This window comes from Anabrus simplex, chromosome 11, assembly GCF_040414725.1.
Source record: "Anabrus simplex isolate iqAnaSimp1 chromosome 11, ASM4041472v1, whole genome shotgun sequence".
In the NCBI taxonomy this organism is placed as follows: domain Eukaryota; kingdom Metazoa; phylum Arthropoda; class Insecta; order Orthoptera; family Tettigoniidae; genus Anabrus; species Anabrus simplex.
Window position 1 is genome coordinate 79,573,503 of NC_090275.1, and position 17,913 is coordinate 79,591,415.

Here is a 17,913-nt window from a genome sequence, read left to right on the forward strand (position 1 = left end):
TGTGCTTGCTCCTACACTCTTTGCACTGTACATGGCTGATATGCTGCATGAATCATCTGCAAACAACTTAGGCATGGAGATAAAATTTTGTTTTGATGGAGGCTTTTTCAATCTGGCAAGACTTTGCTCACAAAGACATACTCTGGTTACCCGGGTGACAGAACTGCAGTATGCCGATGACACCGCATCTCCTGCTCTAACACCTGCAGAACTAAAAGTCAGTCAGCTGCTTTCCTTTCCTGTTATGGTCAAAAACCGTTGAAAAGTAAATTATCATCACTTAATATTTACTACTTCTTCATTAACGCTCTATCCCGTATCACTGTTAGTCTACTACTTCTAATTCATCCTCACTCTCACTAAAACTTCTTCCTCTTCCACAGACTGTAAAAAAGATAACACCCTTGCCTCATACTCTTCGTAACTCATTTCAGTGATAAGGGATTGACTGAATGAATTCCTAGCATGATTACACAAGTAACTCGCTGGGTACACTCCGACGAATGGGACTGGTGGCACGGGGTCTGAGTCACTCAATTACACCGCTTGACAACAATCTCGTTCTAAAAATCAACAGCCTTCACTACAATGCCACTGACCTCAAAGGGCAATGAATGTGGGGAGAGGTGTGGGGCAGCCAAGGTCTCTTAAGTTTAAAAGTAATAAGTGCAATCTAACAAAATACATTTGAGCCAGGTCACATAGGACCCCGTGCCACTACTCTGTGTTTTAGTGTGATGTTCATAAGAAATAACATGATAGATATGGTGGAAGACTGTAAAACCTGAACTGCATTGTCAACTCAAATCACCTGATTTGAGAGCTATTGTTTTAAGGAACCGTTCTACAACTTTAACATGTATTAAATTTAATCTTTATTCAATAAATATATTCATAAATAAATAGAAAACCTGCAGCCATACAACCACAATTTAATGCAAGAAGAAGCACTTGCCACACTCGTAGAGAGACAAACTGAAAATACAAAATTTCTTGCTGTGAACGCACAACCATTATCTTTGAGTTTTGCGTAGCCTTTAGTTGTAAAGATAAAGTGAAAGGAGTTGAGCTCTTTTTATACTGAACTAACGGATTAATAAAGAAGTTTTACTTAAAAGTAGGAATATCTGAACACCTTATGCTCCAAGCAGTTTGTCTATATTGACAGTTCACTAATCACTTGGCCTTACCTATGTTGTCTGTGCTCTGATGTTCCAAGAAAAAGCTGTTACAATACAAATGCAGCACACAGCCCTTGTAAAATGTACCATGGTACTCAGAAAAACTGACGAATAAAGAGATTGCATTGAAAACTCGCTGTATGAACTCCTCTGACAATAAAATGAGAAAAAAAAATTCAGAATAAAAGAGAACGAGGAAACAGTAAATTGCTCACTGCTAATGACTGGCACAGGAAGATTATGGCCTACAAAGGGATCATTCCAGAAATCTAAAGTGTAACCGTCAATTTGAGAGTACACAAATAATAACAACAATAATAATAAATGTTGACATAAATATAATAATAAAATGTGAATAAAGAAATAGTAAATAAGAGACACTTAATAATATGAATAAGGATATAGTAAAATGACACAGTGGCGGTGAATTCATGTCAGAGCATGGAAACTTGACGGAAAACTATCAATACCGGTACTCAAAATTAAATCAAATACAAGGGAACACTTACAGGCCTAGAAAGACAACTAAGGGAGGAGAGTGGGAGGTGCAGGAACCCTATGAGGTCCATGGGAAGGTATGGCGTTATGGGGGAGAAAAGATTTACAATAATACACCCAACAAATAATTATTGAGAAAATGAACATACACTTATAAATGAACAAATAAATGAACTACGTTTTTAACTGATACCTGAGACACAAAACAAAAGATGTGTAAGGGAAACAATTAAGCTCTTCGGTCACGAACAAACTTTGGCATAGAGGTTCACATTAAAGTTAAATTTACGGAATGAACAACTTTGACATAGAGGTTCACATTCAAGTTAAATTTATGGAATTAAAGGCAACCTTGAATGAAAGAAAAATTAAGTAACTATTCAAGAAGGTGTGTTACAGTTACTTACAATTACAACTAGAGTTAGAAAAGAACGTCTGCCTCCGAAAACAACATGTTGCGGACTAGCATAATCGCTAAGTTATATAAATGCTCTTTTGGTAAATGTGGAAAACTAGAGGAAACTCTGGCACATAAGATGAAATTCTACATAATTACGGAAGTTACATTAAGTGGAAATAGTCTGAAACACAAGAATGCATTTAAATAATGTAAGCCAGTAACATAGTGCTTACCTTGGCCGGCTGAAGACCCATTGCGGGACAAACGCGTCCGCCCGCTGTAGTGATCCAAATTCAAAGACGCGGACAAATTAACTCGCACACGCGAGGAGCCGCAAACAGGAAATCGAGTGATTACAAATAACCAATAGCAACACTCCAGTTTGCCACATTCACCAATTAAAAATCTCAATATACTGGCCAGTAAAAACACATGTACTTTGGCCAATGACAATGATCTAGAATAATCCTTTCTGCTGAATTTGCATATTAGCGGATATTACAAAACGACAGGAAAGGGCCACTTACACGTGGCACACCCTGCCTCACAAGTCATGTATAAAAATCTCTTTGAACATAAATCTTCTTCATAGTCCATTTCTTCATAGGCCTAAATATGTAATAATTTTTAAATAAGAAAGCTACATACAATAATTTGCTTTGCATCAGTTCTTCAGTTTTTTAAATGTTTTTGTTTACCCAAAATGATGACAAGACACAATTTATATAACATTACATAATAAGGATTTCTGTTGCTTCACTGATTTCTGTTCACTGCTGTTAAACAACGGCCACATAAAGAGTCACAGAAACCCTGAAATGATATGTCATTATTACTGTCTCCAGTTCTGAAAAAGGTGAGTGAATTTTTGACAGTGTACTACTACTTTATTTTGTCACACATTACTGTTTATGTATGGTGCACCAACATTCACCACAACTTCAGCTCACAGGTTTTCTACTTCGGAAAATGTGAAACTTATATTTTGCATCAATTAATCCTTTAATCTGAGTGAAGTTCTCAATGGCATTAAAATAGCAGCAACAGGTTGGAAGTCTACTTACAGTACTTTGTGTCCACATTTTCGTGCAATTTCATCGACAACATACACTGACAATATTGTGATTTATTTTTCCATCATGAGCGGCAACCATTCACCTTTCCCCTTGTCATGACTAGAGAGTCAGAGGCTGTATATGAAAGATACAAATTACTGAAGGAAATGCAACAGATCGGGAACAGTACCGAATACCGTACGTACCGTGGCAACTAGGTTTTGAGATTGCGTTCTGTAGACATAAATTAGTGTGAATGGCAGCTTGGAGTTGGTTGGATGTCTGTTCCTGTACACAACCACTAAACAGTACCAAAATGGCAATTTTCAAGTTATATTATAAATGGACAATCAAATTGAAAATCTGAACACCATACACTCTCTCTCTCATCTCATAAAAAAAAAAATCTTTCTTGGCTCTTTGTTGTGAATATGAAGTATATATTTCTCATTGTTGAAGTAGATATTGGAGCATTGTCAAATATCTCTGCTTAAAATGCAGGAATATCTGAACACCTTAGGTAGGATAAAAAAGAATGTCAAAACTCTGTCATCTGTTCGGTCTTCAAAAGAGTTTGATCTGGACACCTCGGCCATCTAGGCCTCACTCTAGGAGCAGTGCATTAGAATCTCGGGAGCAACTTGATGCGTCATTGAAAATGTAATCGTTGACATGCTAAAGGATTGTTCCGTCAGCTTGATTTCCATCCTGTTTCCTCCAGTTTCTTCAATTACACTTCCCAGTTATTTAAAGCTTTCTGTTCTTTTCAACTGTCTTCCTCCCAGTGTCATGCCATTATATGCTCAGTTCTTGTTTCATGCCGTTACCAGCACTCCACTCTTTTGTTGGGCTGATAACTTCATTCCATAAGATGACACAACTTCCTCCCATACATTTAGCTGTTCCTGTACTTCACTCTCACTGTTTCCCCGTATTAGTAGATCATCTGCAAACAACACTGCTTTCATTCTTCTCTCTCCAGTCGTATGTGCTACCATCCATATTATATAATCCATCACCACTATAAATAGTAGAGGTTAGAAGGCACTTCCTTGCTTTACACCATTTGTTAACTTAAATCATCCAGTTCTTTCAGTTCTGACTTTAACATTTGCTTCCATCATACATACAGGATAAATCATATTCATAGGATAAATGTATTTCTTTTAATTTTTTCAGTGTGGTCTGTGTGAAGCGAGGCTCTGTTCTTGAAGCAGACAAGAGTATTCAATCTCAATTAAGAGTCATAAGCTTTAGTGAAGGATCCCCGTATGAGACACTTCACTCCTACATCAGCAAGACTATGGCTCCGTTCTTCAAGTCTTACGTCAAAGAGAGTGGACGAGCCGACAGGTAAGGAGTAATTTCTTTACTATTTGTTTTAGAGTTATCTTGTATCTAAGGATTGAAAAAAAAACATGTGAATTAGATTGTAGTTCTTTTATGTTATTTAGAATACATTGCTATGCTTTAGATCTGTTGTTGTTGCAATATAAGAAGCTTGAGGATTGGATGGAGATAGTAAAATATAGATAAAGATAAAAAATAAAGATAGATCGAAATAATTATAATGTATTGTGACCGTCATGGACGCGTATGGTTCGAAATAATAATCTTTTTAATAGGCCTCAGCTAGAATTCGGTGGTTTGCACAAAACTCCACTCGAGGGCATGGCCCTTCGACGAGAAAGCGGTCACAAACTCTCAATAGTTAATAAAAAACTGACGATTCTACATCTTATCTCATTACTCTAGGTTCTTATATACCATGCAAGAAATGATAACTGCAATAAAAATTTGGAAGGACATTAAATTTAATAACCAATTCTAATTAAATATAATTATAATAATCTGAATAAGCAACACCTTGGAAAATACTCTCACGTAAATCCTGTCATACTCTGTTAAATCAAAGTCTTTCTTAAAAGAATTATTCAACACTGAATTCAAATGTTACAATAACTCATTACACTCTCCGAAACTTCATCAACAAAATTATTAATCACTTGAAAGGAAGTCAGTTAATTGAGTCTTCCACTTCCTCTTAATTGTTCATTCAACTATAATTCACTTTCATCCGTAGCTTGTCTTCCCTGTTCTATCTGCCTCCTTCAGTGAATATCTAGCTAGCTAATAACTTGAATTCCCTAACGGTCTTTCAACATAAATACAGAATCATCTCTAATGAACAATCATAATGTAATTATTCCATAACTGAATGATCACATGCCATCATTCATCTGGATGCTCCGCATCGTCGCACCTGAAAAAATCAACCACTAACTACTGACATGTTAAATAATCCAATGCCAGAAGATCTGCGCTGCGTCAGCTCCTCTCCATGATGCTGAAAATAATGCTAATGCACAAATAGCTACCTCAAGCAGTACTACAAGTATCAATTCGTAATCACAGGTGACATTGACCACAAATAATTCTATCTACCATTCAGGTGTAATAATTATCGAAGATCCTACCTACATATTCGCTCGTCTATTCCACTATTTATGTCATGCCAAAACTCAAACCGTGACAATTCATATACTCTCAACGTGATCTCTTCGAAATGCTTACAATTTCAGCAATAAATACATCACTTGCTTATCCGACACTTAACATACGCGGCGAACATATTACTCAATAAACCATCCTATCACATTGACCATCTCGAAGAATAAATCTACCATCGTAATAAATTATCCAACAAATCTCATTCACAAACATATCACACTGAATCATAACTTCAGACGATCCTACACTACACCATCATAATATGCACCGCATCAAATCATTACCTAAATAAAGAAGCAAAGGAAAAAGAAAAGCCTAATTTATGCATACGAAACATCACTTAATTCCTACTGAATAAACACATAACAACACTCTGCGAGCTATTCATATAAAGGACCACAACACCAATTATCACACACATATATATCCGAAAACTTACCTGCAGCGCTCGAGATTATCTTACAATTAAATTCCACGATTATTCCATCAGTGCAGGAGCAACGAATGAACATGATTGTGCCTAACCCTATTAGTTACAGACGGCAAGCGAAATTCTATCACATGAGCGGCCGGACAACGCATCACTAAATTAATAACAACTGACCCATTAGATTATTCAAGTTATTCCTTTAAAATCACCTGTGTGATATTAACATCTATTCCTACAATAAGCAACTACAAACAGAGCAAGGATAGACAATGTACGGGGTACTCATCGTTTGAAGATCCAGTCGTTCATCCCATCATGTAAGCAGTGGTATCCTGGTCATCTGTTCATGTTATCTCGGACATTTCAGTAGAGCTCGGATCCATCAGGGACCCTGCCAGTTTAAGCGTAAATCTCCACTTTGTTATTGTCTTGGTTCATAATTGTGGACAATCTTACTGGTTCCAACCCTGAAACTTGCATAAGATTCGTTAAACAGAGTTTATACAGATCTTATAATTCCACTTTCATTAATTAACACTTCCCTGCATATGTCAATGCTGTATAACCTATTATTAATCTTATTAACGCTATATGGCCTTCAAATTCAACAGATTTTCTTAGTTTTTAAACGTATATCAGAGCTATCCTCAATATTGGCTTGCTAACTGCTTTCTTCTCTCATGTATTGTCAGAGAAAACAAAATTCCATTTTCATCATCTTACAATAATAAATGATTCGCTTTTCATAATCCATAGAACCACCATATTATAATTTCCATCACACCTGATTTTGACATTTGAGGAACTTGTCACCGCAGTCGCTCTTTTTATTCGCAGAACCTCACAAAGGAAAACAGCCTACAATTATTCATTCTTCTAACACATGTGATACGTTACATCGCACGCCTTCTAAATGGTTGACCGTGCATGATTCCAAGTTATTTCATGGTCCTCTACGACGCTTTCCGGACTAAATACAATGTCTGACCTTTCCTCTTCTCAGCTGTTGATGTAATTTTCATACTAATCTGTGTTTGTGTCTGAATTATACCCCCATTCAATCTTCTATATACCACGGGGTTCTGAGCTTGATTTTTCCTCTTCTATCCACGAGATTCACAATAAATTTGCGAGTTGTCTCTGCTTTCGCACATGAAGGAACGCATAAATCAGCCGCTATACCGGTGATTCACATTACTTCTGTGCTGTTCGCTTAAATCTGCTTATCTTATGACTTTCAATGACTCCTTGACACACGACCTCAACATCATTGAAAGGTCATAGTATTCTTTCAATTTTCACTTTTGCAAAAATTTAATCAATGTGAGAGTAAACATATGTTTGATATAAAGATGACATGAATATCTACAAAAGCAGCATTAACAAAATAGAATTATTGCGAGAAGAATTTAAGCACCTGACCTACAGTAAGGAAAATAAACTTTCCCCCACACTGGCATGGTGTGTGGTAGCGTTGAGGTACTGCGGGATGACATACACTGCGACATATAAAGTTGAACAGACTAGAGCGGTAATACACTCCACTGGTTTTGCAGTGATACAATTTGCCGTGGCGGTATTAATGTTGCTTGCACAGTTGGGTGCATGTACCACCTATCTTGACTGTGTGTCCTTTAGAAGTTCTTTTACTATTGGCAGTGTTCGAGGACGAAGATGGAAATCTCAGCAACCTGTGCATAAAGTATGTAAAATGAAAACACTGTTCAGCCTGGAAAAATAACTAAATAGTAATGACTAAATAGTAATGATTATAGCATACTTACTCAGATGTGTACTTCATATTATCATAATTATTCCCAGTACTACGATCTGTATATTTAAAGCACTAGGCTGTTTTTTGTTACATCGTTTTTTGGGAGAATGGCTGAATAGATTGACATTGTAAAGCATTCTGACTAAAGCCTTAGCTTATCTGGCTAAAACACAATGTATAAGTAGGTCTACATTCTTTTAAATGGGATAAGAAAAATACCATGTCTGTTTGTACCTTTTAAGAATCTAATAATACATTGTTGGTGGAAAGTTATATTAAATGTTAATGTGAAACATAATTCTTAGTGCTGCATGTCAATCGTGTGGGAATGTATAAGCAAAGTGTCTTCACTTTGATAATGAATAAATTGCATTATTAAAAAAATATTCAGTTGTATGACTACACTACTTACACTAGGTTCTTGCTATGGGCCTAATAAAGATACTGTTGATGAAACAGTAATAAATGTGAACAACTGTTAGACTGTTATTATACAGGTGGAACATAAAAAGAGAATTATGATGTCTACACCTCACATTGATAAGTTAGGATGATTATAAATATGAAATATAATAGGTAACAGGATGTAGTCCGCAACTTCATGAAGAGATTCATTGAAAAAAAAAAAACTTTGATGCACAGCTGTTATACTCTGTGTAGTTTCTATGGCCACTTTCATAAAAGTCTATAACACTCGTCATTTCCACTAATAATTTCATGATATTTTTCATCACCAATTAATTATTGCTTTGCGAGTGATCAGTGAAAAAAAATTAGTTCTCTATAAATTAGCACGCTCACTGGGTAGAAATTACCAGAGATTGAAATCAAAATCCAATTGCATCAATAGCTGCACAAATGTTAGGAAAATATTGTGCATTTGTATACTGGTAGGTACTTCTGAGCATGGAAATAATGTCACATATGGATCTGCAAGTTACTACAAATTGTACAGGCATATGAGTGTCGACAAGTTACACTAGAACTCTGTTATATCGACATCCAAGCGACTTGAAAAATTGTGTCGTTATAAACGTGTGTCGTAGTAACAGAGATTCGTATTATCAGTCTATGAGGTGGAAAATTAAAAGTACAGAACATAAACTTAATTAGACTTAACTTTCAGGTTTTCTTAGCTGCTTAATTTTTGAACCATTCTGTTCAAATGCTGCAAAATTTTTATCTTTGCTCTTCCAAATCGTTTGGACAGTGGAATTAATAAGGCCAAACTCATGATACACATCAGCATTTTAAATTCCATTCTCAGTTTGGTGAATCACTTCACTTTTTCTTCCAATGTTAAAATGTGGTGGGTTTTTTTTTTTTTTTTCTTTTTTTTTTTTTTGTGGTCATACTGCGTTAAAACGTGCACACACAGAGGAAAGTTCTAGTCGAAACTGACCACATGCAGGTACTGTTAATACTGAAAGAATTCGGGCGGGCTACAATGGGGTAGGGAATGTGCTTGCATTCCTGAGGTCCATGACAAAAGGGGACAAGAAAGAATTTGCCAGGTTGCCAGATTTCAACAAAATATTTCTTAAAAATTATATTCCAAACTGAGGTTGAAAATGTTAATATGCAAGGTAGTTGCATATATGTGTGTCCTATGAGGAATATGTCTGTAACACAGAAAACATGACATTACAGATGAGTTGTCGCTGAAACTGATGTTGTTATAACAAAGTTCAACTGTATTTAGTAATTCATTTGCAAATTTTGAGGTAGTGATTGGAACAACTTTTTAAAGAAAGTCGATCTTGCCAGCCAGTTTTCAAGTGATACTCAGTGTGTTCTCTAATAATCTGGCTCAGCCCCTCATAGCCAGTAAATCAGTCAAATGTGGAAGGGATGAGTTTTTACTATTGATAATGTAATTAATGTTCTGCTGGGTTGAGTAGCTCAGGTGGTAGAGCGCCGGCCTTCTGAGTTCAAGTTTGTGAGTTCGATCCTGGCTCATTAAAAAATGTTCATATTCATCAATACATTTATTTTTATTTTCGAAACCAACAGTTCAATTTTTTTCAAATGACTTGTGAGCTATTGTGTGTCCTTTAGCAAACATGTATTGATGTCAAAATAAAATTGAGGCGCACAGTTCCAAAATCCGCCTTATCCATTTTAGCAAAATTTCCAGGAGGCGAAAAAAAAGTTTCTTGCTCATCTTCAGTAGAATAAAAGTATTTATTCATGTTTATTATATCAACGCACTTACATGTATTTATGTAATTAAAGATCTACATACAATTCGTGACATTCTTTTATTATTTATGCTCTTTGAAATAATAAAAATGAATGTCAGTGATTAAAGTCAATATTAGTAAACTGGCGCAAAATTATCGGGAATAGTATTGCCAACAGTTTCGAAGAACACACCGTGAACCTGGAACTTCATAAACATCATACTAATGCTTACTTCACGGAGTATTATTTGAGATACGTTCCAGTTAAGGTGCCCCATGTTTGGATAAGGCAGATTTTGGAAACAATATCTTAGGATAAGGCAGGTTTCTGGAAACGTCACCTGAATTTGTGTTACATTTTCATGGGGACAAAGTGGGTTTAGGAACAGTCTTCATGTTGAAAAAGATGCTAAATCGTATGAGTTATAGAGATAAACTGTGAACTCAATTTTCATAAAAAATGGATAAGGCGGATTTTGGACCCGTGCGCCTCAAATGAACTTGAAAAAAGAAATCCCACTAAACCACTCAATGATCAGGTGAGTTGTCCATGTAGTTGGGGTCGTGCAGCTGTGAGTTTGCATCCAGGAGATGGTGGGTTCGAACCTCACTGTCGGCAGCCCTGAAGATGGTTTTCTGTGGTTCCCAGTTTCACACGAAGCAAATGCTGGGGCTGTACCTTAATTAAGGCCACGGCCGCTTCCTTCCCACTCGTAGTCCTGTTGTCCTATCCCATCGTTGCCGTAAGACCTATCTTTGTCGGTGCGATGTAAAGCAAATAATAAAAATAAAAAACACTCAATGTAGGAACACCGTGAATGTGAGTGTCATTACATTTCATTCCTAGTAACATGTTTGGGCCACACAGGCATAAGTCATTTGCTGTGAGTTTGACATACCTTGTCTAGGGGTACAGAATAGTTATTTATGTTGCAAGGTTTGTAAGTGAGGTTTTATGCATGAATTCAGATGCATGACCCACTTATGAAGGCAGTGATATATAAGGGCAGTCAGATGAAAACCAAACACCCACCATAACGCACATTCTGCACGAGAGGTGCTGGTATTACATACGGAATCAATACTGCCATTGCTGTGGTAGGAGAACTGCATAGTAGCAACTCACAGGTGTATGCATTTGTTGGGTTATGTCTTTGCTGGTGCGTGAACTGGTCTCGTGTGTTCGTCCAGTTGTAGAAATGGAGGCAAGCAAAGAAAAGCAGATATGTGTGGTTTGTTTTCTGGTGGCTGAGGGTGCTGGAGTACACAAAACTCATCGTTACAGGTCTGCTGTGTGTGGCGAACACTGTATGTCCATGGCGAGTGTGCATGAGAGGCGTAGGAGATTCCGATAAGGGCACACATCACTGCAAGACGATGCGCTTAGGACAGACCCATCGAGCCATTACCCCTGATGTGATAGGGCGGATTGATCGCCATATCCGGGAAATTAAAAAATAATGAAGGTGTTCTTTAATCCACCTATTCAGTACTTCAATTTCAACTTATAGTAGTTACATAAACAGACTATCAGTTAAATGGGACATGTTTCGCCCTCAATTTTGGGCATCTTCAGCCTAAAAACAATCTTCAAGAGTACATCTTATATTAATATGGAAGCTAAAAGTTTAGCCAGTTACTAAAATTCAGTACATTAAAATGTGAAAAATAATACATTATACAGACATGTTAATGGAAACACAGTCAATGATTAAACCATAAACTATTTTGTTAGAGACTAAAGCTTATTCCGTTAAAAATTCTAATTAAAATGGTTCATTTAAAATTGTTAGTGGAATACCAAAGTGACAATGACATAATGCCAACAACATGAAGGCGTGAAACACAAGCAAAAAAATGAGTCATAAATACAACATGTTTAAGGCCACTGATGAAATCGTGAGCATAAGGTGAAACTGAAGCATCAGTTGAATTATCGCAGAAGGGGCCCTTTGTTCTTTGTAAGAGAAGGAAAGGAAGGATTAAGAAGTTGAACGCAAGAAGAGAATTCTGTTTACGTTGTCAGGAACAGATGAGGACTTGCATGTTTGTTGAAAGCTGTCATTTGCTATCTACTGTTGCGTTGGTAGCCGCCCTTCTGTTGGCTCTGAGTCTCGTATTATAACTGTGCTGCAGAGGCGGTAGTGAACTCAGAGGGGAAGAAATGGCGGAGCGTGGAAGGGAGGAGAGGATGGGTAGAGTCAAATGTGTCGAGGCTGACAAAGGGGCGGAGTTATCTTTTTTTTTTCTGGAAGTAGGCCTAATATCCGTTGGTATGGGTGGAGCACTAGAGTATGAAGAATCAAATATATTAGGTATCCTAAATTTATTTGAATTAGCTGTCTTTAATAATTTCGGTGTTAATTCATGTAAAATGCTTTTACTGTCCATGATGTCATTAAGATTTTGTTCCTTATTATACGTCTGGTCTGAATAGATACACGAACTTTCTAGTTCGTTCAACATTCTCTCTTTTTCTATGTTTCTAATTACTGCTAGGTTTTTCTCTGTGGATTCAAGTCAGTGACCAGTTTCCCTCATATGCAAACTTATCGCTGAGTATTTCCTATGTTTTTCCGTGTTAATATGTTCCATGTATCTTGTCATAAAGCTTCTCCCAGTCTGTCCAACATATGAAAAATTACACTGTGTACATTTGAGTCTGTATGCTCCTGATCCCTAATCACGAAGTAGATGTAGTGGCAATAAGTGTACCTAATACTAACGTTGTAGTAAATAAGAGCTTAGCAGGAGTAGTGAAGGTTAAAAAGGAGGACAATCCTATTTATGGGGTATGAACCCATTAGCTTACCTTTTTGTTGGAATTATTAATATATCTATGTGTATGAAGCATGAAAGTTTTTGATACTTTAGGAAATAGTTTAAATCTATTAGATATAATGAAAGTAAATAATTACATGATTAACGATTTCTGTCATAATGATCTTTATGATTAAAGAATCTGGTGTATAGCTGGATTATTAAAAGTAAATGTAGCATACTCAGTTTTGTTTTTTTCTGGTATCAGATTCGTGGATAACTTGATCTTAATTTTATTGATCATTTCTATTTTGAAACCATTCTGTTGAGCAAGGAACCCAATATAAGTATATTCGTTCTACAAATTCTTGGGAGATAGAGGGATTCTAAGTGCTCTGTAAATTAGACTGTGTAAAGATGCTTTTTTATGTGAATTCGGGTCTAATGAAAAATTGTTTATAGTTGTAGATGATTGTATCGGTTTTCTAAATATTTGGAAATCAAGAGTGTTATCCTTACGTGTAACAGTTACATCTAGAAATTTCAATGAGTTATCGACTTTGTCCTCTTTTGTGAATTTCAAATAAAGTTTGATTTCCTTTAACTTGTGTAAGATTTCTTGACTATCAGCGACATCTTTGTTTATAATTACAAACGTATCATCTACATATCTCAACCATAAATCAATTCCTTTAATTTTTGCTGTTATTTCATTGGGTTTGATTGAATCCATGAATATGTCGGCAAGGATGCCCGATATTGGGTCACACATTGCTAATCCATTCTCTTTATAAATTTTATTGTTAAATGAGAAATAATTATTGTCTAATACAAAATTTAATAATCTAGTGAATTCTTCTACTTCCATTTTACTAAGATTACTATGTTTACAAATATTATCATGAATAAGATTAACAGTTTTTTCTGTCGGAATATTCAGGAACATATTCACTACGTCATACGACCACATCATCTATTTTGGACGCATGCCAAATTTAATCAAAATGTCACACAAGTTAATGGAATTTCTTAATGGTTGTTAATTATTAAAAGTGTAATGTTTTTTAAAAAAAATTTGAATGTATTTGGAGACCTTATACGTGGGAGAATTTCAGTGACACAGGATTTAGCCCCATTAGAATGGCAGTAATTTTATCAACACATGGAACACAAACTAACGTTCGCACTTAGTAAGAAACAAGATACATTGAATAAGGAATTGAATCATTTGATAGAGACACAAATACATCACAGTAAACAAACGATGCAAGAACAAATTAAAGTCCCATCGGACACTATTACTCCCGCAGTAGTTAACTTGACCAAGGTACTATTTACGGAAGGAGAGAATGAGCTACTTAAAAGGGGTCCAAAACACAATTGGCCTAATAAGGATTGAGAAATAGACATCATTAACACTGTATCAGAAGCGGATGCGAACATATCAAAACTCCCACGCGATGTAGAAAACAAAGTAAGATAGGAGTTAAAGAAGAAATTGCCTAGATTAGCTAAAGAAATTTATACCAATTTTGATCCTAAACAACAGAAAACAATAAAAAACATGAAATCGAAAATTCAAGATAACAATATTATAGTAACCAAGGCTGACGAAGGGGGCGCAATCAATCATCAGTCAATACTGATCTACATTTAGGGCAGTCGCCCAGGTGGCAGATTCCCTATCTGTTGCTTTCCTAGACTTTTCCTAAATGATTTCAAAGAAATTGGAAATTTATTGAACATCTCCCTTGGTAAGTTATTCCAATCCCTAACTCCCGTTCCTATAAATGAATATTTTCCCCAGTTTGTCCTCTTTTCCAACTTTATCTTCATATTGTGATCTTTCCTACCTTTTATAAACGCCATTCAAACTTATTCGTCTACTAATGTCATTCCACGCCATCTCTCCGCTGACAGCTCAGAACATACCACTTAGTCGAGCAGCTCTTCTTTCTCTCAATTCTTCCCAACCCAAACATTGCAACATTTTTGTAACGCTACTCTTTTGTCGGAAATCACCCAGAACAAATCAAGCTGTTTTTCTTTGGATTTTTTCCAGTTCTTGAATCAGGTAATCCTGGTGAGGGTCCCATACACTGGAACCATACTCTAGTTGGGGTCTTACCAGAGACTTATATGCAGTCTCCTTTACATCCTTACTACAACCCCTAAACACCCTCATAACCATGTGCAGAGATCTGTACCCTTTATTTACAATCCCATTTATGTGATTACCCCGATGAAGATCTTTTCTTATATTAACACCTAGATACTTACAATGATCCCCAAAAGGAACTTTCACCCCATCAACGCAGTAATTAAAACTGAGAGGACTTTTCCTATTTGTGAAACTCACGGCCTGACTTTTAACCCCGTTTATCAACATACCATTGCCTGATGTCCATCTCAGAACATTTTCGAGGTCACGTTGCAGTTGCTCACAATCTTGTAACTTATTTATCACTCTATAGAGAATAACATCATCCGCAAAAAGCCTTACCTCCAATTTCACTCCTTTACTAATATCATTTATATATATAAGAAAACATAAAGGTCCGATAATACTGCCTTGAGGAATTCCCCTCTTAATTATTACAGGGTCAGATAAAGCTTCACCTACTCTAATTCTCTGAGATCTGTTTTCTAGAAATATAGCAACCCATACAGTCACTCTTTTGTCTAGTCCAATTGCACTCATTTTTGCCAGTAGTCTCCCATGATCCACCCTATCAAATGCTTTAGACAGGTCAATCACGATACAGTCCATTTGACCTCCAGAATCCAAGATATCTGCTATATCTTGCTGGAATCCTACAAGTTGAGCTTCAGTGGAATAACCTTTCCTAAAACCGAATTGCCTTCTATCGAACCAGTTATTAATTTCACAAACATGTCTAATATAATCAGAAAGAATGCCTTCCCAAAGCTTACATAGAATGCATGTCAAACTTACTGGCCTGTAATTTTCAGCTTTGTCTATCACCCTTTCCTTTATACACAGGGGCTACTATAGCAACTCTCCATTCATCTGGTATAGCTCCTCCGACCAAACAATAATCAAATAAGTACTTCAGATATGGTACTATATCCCAACCCATTGTCTTTAGTATATCCCCAGAAATCTGATCAATTCCAGCCGCTTTTCTAGTTTTCAACTTTTGTATCTTATTGTAAATGTCATTGTTATCATATGTAAATTTTATTACTTCTTTGGCCTTAGTCTCCTCCTCTATCTCGACATTATCCTTGTAACCAACAATCTTTACATACTGCTGACTGAATACTTCTGCCTTTTGAAGATCCTCACAAACACACTCCCCTTGTTCATTAATTATTCCTGAAATGTCCTTCTTGGAACCTGTTTCTGCCTAAAATACCTATACATACCCTTCCATTTTTCACTAAAATTTTTTATGACTGCCAATTATGCTTGCCATCATGTTATCCTTAGCTGCCTTCTTTGCTAGATTCAATTTTCTAGTAAGTTCCTTCAATTTCTCCTTACTTCCACAGCCATTTCTAACTCTATTTCTTTCCAGTCTGCACCTCCTTCTTAGTCTCTTTATTTCTCTATTATAATAAGGTGGGTCTTTACCATTCCTTACCACCCTTAAAGGTACGAACCTGTTTAAACCCATCCCGGAGTCTGTTTACATTTTTATTTACCGTTTTCCATCGATCATAGTTACTTTTTAGAAACTGCCTCATGCCTGCTTTATCAGCCATATGGTATTGCTTAACAGTCCTACTTTTAAGACCTTCCTTTCTATCACATTTATTTTTAAAACTACCACAAAAACAGCTTCATGATCACTAATACCGTCTATTACTTCAGTTTCCCTATAGAGCTCATCTGGTTTTATCAGCACGAGATCCAGGATATTTTTCCCTCTGGTTGGTTCCATCACTTTCTGAATCAGCTGTCCTTCCCATATTAACTTATTTGCCATTTGTTGGTCATGCTTCCTGTCGTTCGCATTTCCTTCCCAATTGACATCTGGCAAATTCAGATCTCCCGCTACAATCACATTTCTTTCCATGTCGGTTCCCACATAGCTGACTATCCTATCAAATAATTCCGAATCTGCATCAGTGCTACCCTTTCCCGATCTGTACACTCCAAACATATCAAGTTGCCTATTATCTTTAGAAATGAGCCTTACACCTAGAATTTCATGTGTCTCATCTTTAAATTTTTCGTAGCTTACAAATTCTTCTTTCACCAGATAATAATATTTAATTTCTAAAAGATCTCTTTGTATTGAATAGGTGGATATATAAATAAACACTTGTAACATACTTTGTATTTACACACTCCAGTGCCGTGAGAAAATTTCTGCATTCATTATATCATTTCTCAGCCATGATTCAACTCCTATTACTATATCTGGTAAATATATATCTATTAAATTACTTAATTCTATTCCTTTCCTTACAATACTTCTACAGTTCAACACTAACAATTTTATGTCATCCCTACTTGATTTCCAGTTCCCTTATCACCGCTCCCTAGGCCATCCCGTTTCCCTGATTGTACCTCCCTATTACCCTTCCAAACAAATTTCCTAACTTATACGTACCACTGCGGTTTAAATGAAGACCATCTGAGCGCAGATCCCTATCTCCTACCCACCCATTAGGATCTAGAAATTTCACTCCCAGTTTCCCACATACCCACTCCATAGTCTCATTTAAATCCCCAATCACCTTCCAGTCAGTATCCCTTCTACACAGTATTCCACTAATAACAATCTCCGCTTTCTTAAACTTCACTCGTGCTGCATTTACCAGATCCCATACATCTCCAACTATGTTGGTACTTTGCCTTGCGTTGTTGGTACCAACGTGAAACACTACCACCTTCTCCTTCCCCTCCTCCCTCTCTTCTACTTTCCTCAACATCTGCCTCAACCTAATTCCTGGATAACACTACCCTGGTGCCCTTTCCTCCACACACTTTCCCCACGTGTCTAACGATGGAATCCCCCATGACCAGAGCCTCAACCCTACCCACCTCATTTGATCCCCTCCCCTCCTGGTCAGCCCTATCTTTCCTGATAGCTGCAGAAGCTACTTCCTCCTCCCTTTTCTCCTTCCCATGACCCTGTTCCACCTGTC

General features: G+C 36.6%; 1 protein-coding gene across 2 annotated transcripts in view; it reads left to right on the forward strand.

The window, feature by feature from the left end:
- Dhc64C (dynein heavy chain, cytoplasmic) overlaps positions 1-17,913 on the forward strand; it is a 353,617-nt gene that overhangs the window by 11,847 nt on the left and 323,857 nt on the right. For both annotated transcript variants that reach the window (XM_067155359.2, XM_067155358.2), the window contains exon 3: positions 4,314-4,487. In XM_067155359.2, coding sequence (XP_067011460.2) covers positions 4,314-4,487 — 174 coding nt within the window. The remainder of the gene's footprint in view (positions 1-4,313; positions 4,488-17,913) is intronic.